Source organism: Acanthochromis polyacanthus, chromosome 18, assembly GCF_021347895.1.
Source record: "Acanthochromis polyacanthus isolate Apoly-LR-REF ecotype Palm Island chromosome 18, KAUST_Apoly_ChrSc, whole genome shotgun sequence".
Lineage (NCBI taxonomy): Eukaryota > Metazoa > Chordata > Actinopteri > Pomacentridae > Acanthochromis > Acanthochromis polyacanthus.
Genome location: NC_067130.1, coordinates 16,317,273 through 16,327,308, shown reverse-complemented (window position 1 = coordinate 16,327,308; position 10,036 = coordinate 16,317,273). Strand labels below are relative to the sequence as shown.

General features: G+C 39.7%; 1 protein-coding gene across 2 annotated transcripts in view; it reads left to right on the top strand.

Moving 5' to 3' along the window:
* Nucleotides 1–655: 655 nt before the first annotated feature.
* The window catches only part of tnpo1 (transportin 1), a 28,481-nt gene continuing 19,100 nt past the window's right edge, over nt 656–10,036 (top strand). Inside the window, exons 1-5 of one of the 2 annotated variants that reach the window (XR_002595583.2) lie at nt 656–821; nt 933–1,044; nt 2,904–2,979; nt 3,602–3,751; nt 5,411–5,517. Coding sequence is in view for 1 of the 2 variants with exons in the window: in XM_022191577.2 (XP_022047269.1) it covers nt 940–1,044; nt 2,904–2,979; nt 3,602–3,751; nt 5,411–5,517 (438 nt within the window). In the remaining variant the exon portion in view is untranslated. The remainder of the gene's footprint in view (nt 822–932; nt 1,045–2,903; nt 2,980–3,601; nt 3,752–5,410; nt 5,518–10,036) is intronic. The other variant, XM_022191577.2, reaches the window with a different exon arrangement.

Sequence of the window (10,036 nt, the reverse complement as noted above, 5' to 3'; positions counted from 1 at the left end):
CAAATAATTATTTGGGCCATTTCTAAATTGGTTTGAACATTTTTCAAGCTATCTTGGACACTGTTATTTTGGACAAATTGTGGATCATTTTCGACGAATTCTTAAGACTGGCAACTTGGGTCATTTTGGGTTGTTTTGACTAATTTTGTACAAGTTTTGAGTTATCTTGGACATTTTTAGTAACGCTGGACAAATTTTGAGTCATTTTGGACATTCGTTGTTACTATGGACGCTGTTCAGGTAATCTCTGACAGATTTTGTTTGACTATCTTTAACAGGTTTCAAGATATTCAGGATATTCTTGGTTACTTTGCACAAGCCTTGTGCCATTTTTAACATTGAGTCGTTTTGGACAAAGCCTCAAGATGGCGCCGTTTTCCAAAATTCACATCACGACAACATCGGGTGAGCCGCGCTGCCTTCAAGTACCGTCGGACGTATTGCAAAGTATTCAGCATTTTCCATTGTTTCGATATCTTTAACCTTTCCTGCCCTCTCTTACGGCCGCTCTTTATAGGAAAGACTTTCAGTATCATTTCGGTGGTGTGGGTGTTGAATAATTAAAGTAAATATCTTAAAGTTTGCTGATTCAGAAATATGTTTGGCTAACATCTGTCTGGCACTAGGACCTGGCCGCTATGTGTCAGCTGACCGAGCAGCCGGTTATATGCGACGGGAGACGGAATGGCCCGAAGCTTTTCTAGCTTGTTGCGAAAACGGATGTGGCTGCTGTAACAGGCCCATGTCTGAAAACCCAGACAGACGGTCACATTTCAGCAGAAAGACAACTACGCAGAAACACGTCGGTCAGGCCAGAACAGGTAATAAACCTTTCTGTTTCTGAAACTCCCCTGTCTTTCTGGGAGGCGGCGTTCGTGAGCCGTTTGGTGACAAGTCCTCGGTGCGAGCTTATGTTATTTCTTTATCCGCAGCAGCAAGATGGAGTGTGAGTGGAAGCCAGACGAGCAAGGACTTCAACAAATTTTACAGCTGCTCAAAGAGTCTCAGTCACCAGATACGTCCACGCAGAGATCCGTCCAGCAAGTATCCTTTTCCTGCGCCAGACACGGACGATAACATATTAATGCTAGCGGACAGACTCAACAGGCTAACAGCGGCTAACACTAGCCGGGTGGTTACCGTTACAGCAGGTAGACTGCTGCTGACTGGTGGCTGCTTTTTGTCTCTGAGCTCAGCATGCTGCAAGCGAAGCAGGTCACGGTGTGCGGAATTACTGCTGTTTTACCATGTAGAACAATAGAAATCGACTATTGTGCCAGTTAAAACAACACCGAGTAATTTAGGGTCGATCCAGCAGCCTATCACCTCCCTATACACCTTTACTTTGCATTTTACTCCCTAGAAACATGAGGTTATTTTTAATTATCAAGCAGAACATACAGCACTCCTGTATCTACAGCTTCATAAAAACATGATATTCATGTTACTGATATGTTTCCAAATCAAACAGGCAGTTGAATTAAGACCTTTTGTGAAGTTGTGTAATGATGTTTGTGTTAATGATGACAAAAATGTGCATAAGTTACAGTAGTAGGGCTGCAACTAACTCTTATTTAAACTGTTGTTTGATCTATAAAAAGTCAAAAAATGGTGAGAAATGTTGTTCAGTGCTTTCAAAAGCTCAAGGTGGCAAATGCTTTGTTTTGTCCACAGCACAAGATGTTCACTTTGCTTACATAATCAAACAAAGAAATCAGAAAATATACACACTTTAGAAGCTGAAATCAAACTAATTTGGTCTTTTCTTCTTAGAAATTACTCAGACTGATTAATGGATTATCAAAATACTTGACAAATAATGTGATAGTACTGTTTACACCAGCTAAAAGACTCTCAGTCACCTGATAGGTCTATTCAATTGTAGCAGGTCTGTTTGTTGCTGTCATGTATGCATCATTGTACACCATAGATATAGTAATAGTGGACACACGATTTTGACCAAACAGTGTAATATTTTAGCAGGACATCATTTGATCAGTGCGTCAACATCTACATTTTAGAAATCTCTTGTGAAGGATAGTGGAAACCAGAGTGCATCTTCATAGAACTAAAGGAATGATATCACAGTTCACATCTGATTTAAAAAAATAATAATTAATTTCAACGTTGGAAATTTGTGACATCCCTTTGAACGGTGATCTTGAAGAAATGTTACAATGAAAGCTTGAAGCAGCATCCAAATTATATATTTTTTTCCTTTTGTGCTCAATACAACCAAATTAGTTTATACTGCAGGATTTATTTTAGCCAAACATGTTTATCATGCCACAACCAACAAGACTAAATATGAAGTATTAGACCCATGCTTAGAGTGCAATACAGTGGGACATAAGTGGGCATAAAGGCTGTCTGAAACATGTGTGGTTCCCTAATTGTAGCTGCGAAAGTGCTTTGTATGCCTGTCTTGTAGCTTGTGCACAATATTTTGCACATTTGACTGCATACTTATACGTTAGAGAACAGTTATAATCCAGCGCTCCCTGCTGCTGGTCCTTCTGTTTTATGTCGGGTTATGCATGCTGATCCTAAATGATTTGCTTATGTAACACTTCATACGTACTGCATCATTAACTCATAGAAAGAGCTCTTGGAGCCCTAAAGTCACCATCTGGCTCAGTACGTACAGTATTCACTCACGCCAAATGACATATTTATGGCCTCCTACAACACACACACACGCCCTCCCATTCACACATCATTATGCTGTTACATTACAACACCACTTGAACACATTAACACTGCTTTTCTACTTTTCCTAAAATGACAAAAAATGTTAATTGGGATTGTTACCATGTTGCAGATTGCAGCTGTGATGCGCTCGCAGCCTTTTAGCATGCTGTATGTACAGTTAGCACCTTGTTATCCTCAACCGCTTTTCCCAGAGACTCGAGCAGCTGAACCAGTACCCAGACTTCAACAACTATTTGATATTTGTTTTGACCAAGTTAAAATCGGAAGGTAAGCTGCCCGTGTGTCTGCTTCACCGTGATGTTTTTTTAGCGTCTGCATTGTGTTCCTAGATCATCTAAATATACTAGACAGTATGAATGTCAGACCTGTCATTTTTATGTAACCGCTCAGTGACAGGTCTGTCTGGCCATGCATTGGTGACCTGATGGCGTCTTTGCCACAGATGATGTGGCACTCAGAATATGGGTCACTCTAATTTTAAACCTAATTCCTGGCAGGACTCAACTTTCGGCTTGACTGTGCACAGTAGATGACCCAAATGTTAAGTGGAGTTAAGACATTTTAGGATGCTGTTGTGCTGCTGCTCGTAGCTCGGATGCAACAAGCCACACATTTTTTAAAAAAAGAGTGGAATAATGAGTCCAGATGTTGGGTATGAATTTGTGGTCAAAATATATGGTGCACCAGTTAAATCAAGGTTCCGTTAATGTTTTGCTGCTTGTGTGCATCGTGCATGAAAAGGAATGTGATGGCAGTAAGACGCAATTAATGGCTGAGTCCCCAACCTCCAGAATAGTCACCTTCATCACGATTCTACCAGTGTGTTTTGCCCACAGCTTGAATGTTATTTTACTTTTCACTGCTCGGTCTATTGTTCTTCTCTCCTAAGATGAACCCACTCGGTCCCTGAGCGGACTGATACTGAAGAACAACGTGAAAGCTCACTATCAGAACTTCCCTAATGGCGTGTCTGATTTCATCAAGAGCGAGTGCCTCCAAAACATCGGAGACTCTTCTCCTCTCATTCGGGCCACTGTGGGTAAGTTGCGTGCTCTGGGTCCTCTGAATGGGACGTCGGGCTTTTAAGATGCTCAAGTAAACAATCAGATGTGTTGTTGTTGTTGTTGTCCAAGTCTATTAAGATTGCCTGTGGCAAGAACATGTTTGTTTATATCTACAAAAGCAAAATCCCCGCTGTAGTGCTTAAAAGTACTCTATTTTGGATGTTCTTTCATTGTTGTTTTCTGTGCAGTGGCTTTATAGATTTGTTGACACGCTTTACTGTCACGTTGAACTTCTAGCTGATGTCAGAAATTGATAGATGTAGCAGGCAAAGGTGAGTGAAGAGTTAAATAAATGACACCTCACATAGGTGTAGATTTTGATCGGGACGCAAATGATGGATCCCCTTTTATATTTAGAACGTGTGCATCCCCCCCTTCAGTAAAAACGGTAAAGAAGCAGGAGACTGTTTAAAAATATAGTACTATTACTAATATACTAATAAATACTGCAATGCCTTTAACGGGACAATTTTTTTTCTTATTTTTCCTGCAGCACTGAGCTTTATATAGGAAACATAATTAGTTCCATATATATTCCATTATATTTTGAATTGTCTCATGGTGCCTGAAATTTGTGTCTTCCTTTACATAGATAAAGGCATTTCCACCATAAATTGATGCAGAAATGAAACCAGCAGTTGAATTTAAATTCACCAGAATGCAGGAAATAAATAGTTTGAGCTGAGACACACCTGTCTTAATGTGTCGCCCCCTAATGCAGTCGAAGTCCGTGACTACTCGTATTCACAAAATAGCGTCTGGCCTATGTTGAACATTGAGTGTTGATGATATTTGGTTCTAGAATGAAGTTTCCTGTTGGTATGCATAGAAATAGTTATTGCAGAGATCATGACATATATACGGAGTATTATTCACATCATTTTCATACTCATCAAATTGTTCATTGACCCCTCGTGGACATTGTTTGGAGACAGTCGTCTAGAATTAGACCACTCCCATCAGGATGGAAATGCTTCATCACAGAAAACTATGATCACTCAGAGCAACTGTAAATTGATTTTCATTGGCATTTCTCTGTGAAATGGACCCAAACTATTCTAGTAAAATGTCCACATCATCCCACAGTCACTGGATCTCTTCCAATGTAGAGGTCAAGGGTTCAAGTTTTTCCTTTAATTTCTATCCTTCTCTATTAAAGCAGGGCACAGACCACAGTGCAGCATTTTTTATAATGCATGTAAACAGCCTTTGTGAATACAGAACACCAAAACCACATTAGTATGGCAAAGGACGACCTTTGAATCATCAGCTCTGAAAGTTGAGAGAATATTCCAGTTTGTTGTCAGTCTTCTCCCAGCCACTCTGTTATCATTGCAGAATTAATTTTTTATGTGATTAATAACAATAAGAAGCGTTGATATACTATGTATACTTGCATAGCTAGTAGCTGCAAGCTCAAGTTAGCTTGAAGCATGTCATTTTCTGTATTAGATGTTTGCATGTTTGTGTGTGCTGCAAGCTGCATTCATGCTTTTATGGAACATGATGAAAATTGGCATTAATTGATTCCTACTTATGCTTTTGGGTTTTTTTTTTGTTCACTAAGTAATCAGCATCAGTGTACGCTAAATGGTCCCATCAGTGTAACTAAAAGTTAATCCCTGCCATAACAGGTATCCTCATCACCACAATTGCCTCCAAGGGAGAGCTACAAAACTGGCCAGAGCTTCTGCCTAAACTCTGCCTGCTGCTGGATTCTGAGGACTACAACACATGTGAGGTAAGGTAAACCATTCAGATGTAGGGCCTTGCATATTTGTCAGCATCTACAGTATACTGTAGTATATTTTGCTCCTGCCTCTGTGTCTGAAATGCGCTCTGGGAGTCCCATTCTGACCACTTGTAGGTACGCGTTTGCAGCTTTAACATGAACCACAAGCTTGCACTGGGGAAAAAACACTAAATTCTGTCTTAAACTAAGCCAACCTTCATGACAAGGATCATCACTGGCGATGAGAATTTGGTCTATGGTTACCTGGAGAACATACAGCAGTATTCAGTGGAAGAGCCCTCAGTCTGTCCATCAGTTAGTATCCAAGACTGAAGGCGCTGCATCAGGGCTGCAGCTCAACCAAGTGCAGTCTCGTCATTTTATTTGACATTCACAGGGCTGTGCATCATGAATTCGTCCCCCAGGCTCAGACTGTTAAGTTCTAATGGAACTTCCTGAGGCATCCGGGGGAGAACACCACCTGAAAACAAAGTGAACTGTGATGCGGGAAAACTTGCGCCTGCTTGCACTGTGTTGAAAATGCAAATTTTCTGGCACAAATACAATTGCCACTCTCCACCTGCCCTACTCGCCAGACTTGGCTCCCTACGACTTCTTCCTCTTCCCCAAAATGAACTTCAAGTTGAAGGGTTGCAGTTTTAACACAGTGGACAGGATTCAGTTCATGTCACAGATGGTGCTCGATGCGCTTCATAAAGAGGACCGTCAGGAAGTGTTCCAAATGTGGCAGGAGCGCTGGGAGTGAGGCAGCTCTGCACGAAATGACCAGTTCAAACGTGCTGTGACATAAATATAACTCTGGTCGAATGCTTTTTTTTTTTTTTGCTTGTTTTTTATCAGTGCAGTCATTTTGATCACACCTCCTTTGAGCATGAAGTCGGTGAATTTCATAAATACAACACCATCTTAAAATATACAGTTCTTTTCAAATACTACAATGAAAAATTGACATTTAAATCCAGTATATAGCTAAAAGTTTTTACAGTAATCAGGATTATTTGATGTAAAATATACCTTCTAGTGGAACTAACTTGGTCTCACGAGTGTTAAACGTGTTTGAAACTTGTAATGTTTCTTCGAATTGTACTGTTGTGATCTAGCAATAACTCTCCATTTTAGTCAGAGCCTCTAAATCCCTTCACTTGATTTACTGTTCACATTCAGCTCATCAGAATTTGCACAAATGTGATTTCGAAACAGCTTTTTTTCCCTCAACTTTACAGGCAGAGTTTTAATGTACATACATTTTGACTGTATGTTATAAGTCAGCATGTTTCTCTCTGGGCAGATGGCATGGATGTTTGTTTGCTTGTTTATTAATTTATTTATTGTGTCGAGGGAAGAGCTGGGTCAGTTATAAAGTAGCAGCTGGATAGTATCCTGCTGGCCAGATGAGCTGAAGGCTGCCTCACAGCTGGAGCATCAGCTAGAGCCTACAGATTATTCAGCATGGAATTGTTTATTCTCTTTCTGTCCGTTTTTAACCAGAAAACCATATGACCCCATTTTCTGGTACGCTTCACATCATCACCCAAAAAAAGCTTTTATAATGAGCATAACTGCAAAAGTACTGCAACTTCTTTTTTTTCTCTCTCATTGTTTTAAAGCTTTGTATTTTAAAAATCATTTTACCTCCCCCCCCCTAAATCCCGACAGTAAAATGTTTAATGGCAGCTTTTGATTACATTAAGAAAATGTGCACGATGTAATCAGTTCTTGAAGAAATCAGCACTGTTCCAGTTACTACGTTGAAATGGTGGATGAATGCTCCATTGCAGCAGCCATTGAATTTACAGTACAATGATTTGTGGTGGCTGTTGGATCATTTGATTTGTGTACTTGTGCTGCACCCGAGATAAACGGCTGGTCATTAATATGCTGTCAGCTGCATGTGCCTGTGACATCAGCCACTATAAGGGAGGTGGATACATTACATTAGAGACCACGAACAAATTAAGTAGCGTGTTTAGCTGTCGTGCTAAATTCAGCAGTATTGAAGGGCAATTGAAATGTATCCCAGCAGGATTACCCTCCACTGCTAGAGCACCACTAGAGCAGAGATGTCTGTGGGGTTTTCAGTGAGCTGTATTATCAGAAATATATGGAAGAGGTGTGATAGAAAAAAAATGAATCTCCTTGTACCGCCACTGCCAGCCTCTCTCATAAATCTCATTCAGAAGCTGAGATTTAGGTCATCTATTCACTGCAGAGGATCTTGAAGTTTGTGTGCGCGTGTCTATGTGCAAGGCTTAGCACTGAACTGTGACCAAATGTAGAAACTCCTCATAAGATTTGCTGTGTTTTTGAAAAGCAGCTTGAAGGCTGGGAAGCTTCTTAATGTCTGATGTTCAAGATGGTTAAGTTGGTGATGGATGACACAAGTGTTTGATCATTTTTTTTTCAAAAGCTGTATTAATTTTGGCCTATAAAATTTAAAAATTGCGTGGCGTCTTTATGTGTAGTGTCACTGAGATGGGACAGTAAAGTGCAGTGCTCAAAATATCTTAATGCAGTGTCTTGTAACTGTTTTAATACTTTAATAGCTTGACAGGATCTCCGGTGTGGCAATGCTCTTGTTTAAATGAGTGGGGTTCATTTTCCCAGTAAAGGGCCGTTTCTGCAGGGCATTAAAAACCATTAATAGTCATTAAGTTGGTTTTGCGAAAATTACGGCCTTAAATGGCATTCAAAATCATTACATTTGATTCTCAATGGCATTAAAAATTCTTTCTGCAGTTTTCAAGAAAATATTTGACTATAATAATATATAATTATAGACTGCGATTCGTCAGATATGTGCATATGCGTGAATATGCTGAAGCATTGCGAGAACTGTTCTGGCCGGACAGGTACAGTTGCCAAAAACTGGATGTTTGGGAAGTGGCTGGCAGGCTGAACCAGGTGGAGGTGAGCTGGGAAATGGCAAAAATGGCTTGAAAACGTTGATTTCAGAGAATGACTACAGGCTGTTGGTGGTCAGGGGTGGTTTCCGGATTCAGAAATAGTGAAATGTAGGGACAGTTTTTATCTAAAAATCAACTTTTACAAAAAAAACAAACCTGTGTAATTTGTTGAGTTCACGGTCGTGGCCTTAAAATTTTTGCAGTATAGCATTAAAATGGCATTAAAAAGCTGTACATTTGACTGGTTGATTTCTGCAGAAACCCTGGATAATTCTATGAATTTATAGTTTTACAAGAAGTGACATTTTAGCAGGGCTAAAAATGAAATTTTCACTGTGGATTTCATAGGATAGCTTTGAGTTTCTGAGATTTAACCCTCTGAACTAAAAAAAATTTCTGGATGTTTTTTTTGCTCTTGTCGTATTTTTACTCCATGTGGCCTCATTTTTTCACTGCAGTATAAAGTCCTGCACCTCTATGGAAGATGTAATTTTGCTATCTTTTTTTTGAAAGATAACATGCATTTTAAACCTGCGAGTAGGTTTTGGGGTTTATAGAATTAAACATTAAATTTAGAAGATTGTCAGGTACGCTCAATTTAATTACTTTAGTATCATTTTTAATCAGAAATAATTAATTGTTTAATCATGAATTGATGCTGTGCTCTTGCTAAACTTGCTTAATAAAACGCTCTATTGCATTTAAAGAGAAGCCTAATGGAATTATTATAAATCACTGAAAATCTGCATAGTGGTAAAAAGTTAAGTTGATTGTGTGCATTCAATCCAATGGTTCTTAAAGGTTACTTAGTCCAAAGTGAGAGTGTTTAAACATTACCCCTGAGGTTAGTTCTTTCCAAACCTCTAAAACGAACCCAGGAATAGCACCAAGTGCAGGCAAGTCCTTAGAGAGAAGCTGACCGATAACGAATGTGAATGATAGATCAATTCTACTACTAAGAAAGGCTGCTTGGTGGGATAGCATTTATCAGATAAGAGGGGTGAGACATTCGGATGCAAGGCAGTTAGAACCTGGGCGAGTGTCTCTCGATTCCAGCTTAATTTATTCTGCTGAAACCTGTTAGGTGAAATACTAATAGGCAGATAGAATCTAACCCTTTAAACGGAGAGCTGGACCAACTTTAACCTGAGGCAAGGGTTAAAAAAGGCTAGACTGGCGAACAATAGAAATGAACAGTGAACATGTGCTGGTTTCCCTAATAACCTGTATGGTTGTTCCCCCCCTGGTGTTGTCAAACCCAGTGAAAAGTAATGCCTTCACTAAGTCACACCTTTTTTTTTTCTAGCTAATTGATGAAGCTCATTAAATGTAACTGCTGTCAGCTGTCACTTTATATGCTATGTAAGTAAGCATTTGTTATTTTCGCTTAACCATATTGCATTCATCAAGGCTATAATGAATGCCAGAGGCTGCAGATGTAAACCAGGATGAATGCTTTCAGTCCTACAGCAGACCTTGCAAATGTGCTGGAGACAGAAAGTATCTGTGCTGGGCCAAACTAATTTTTGATGGTGTTGACTGCTGCCACTGAGACCTCTGAATATTCCACGCTGTCCCTTCCACCAACACTTGGATTTCTATTT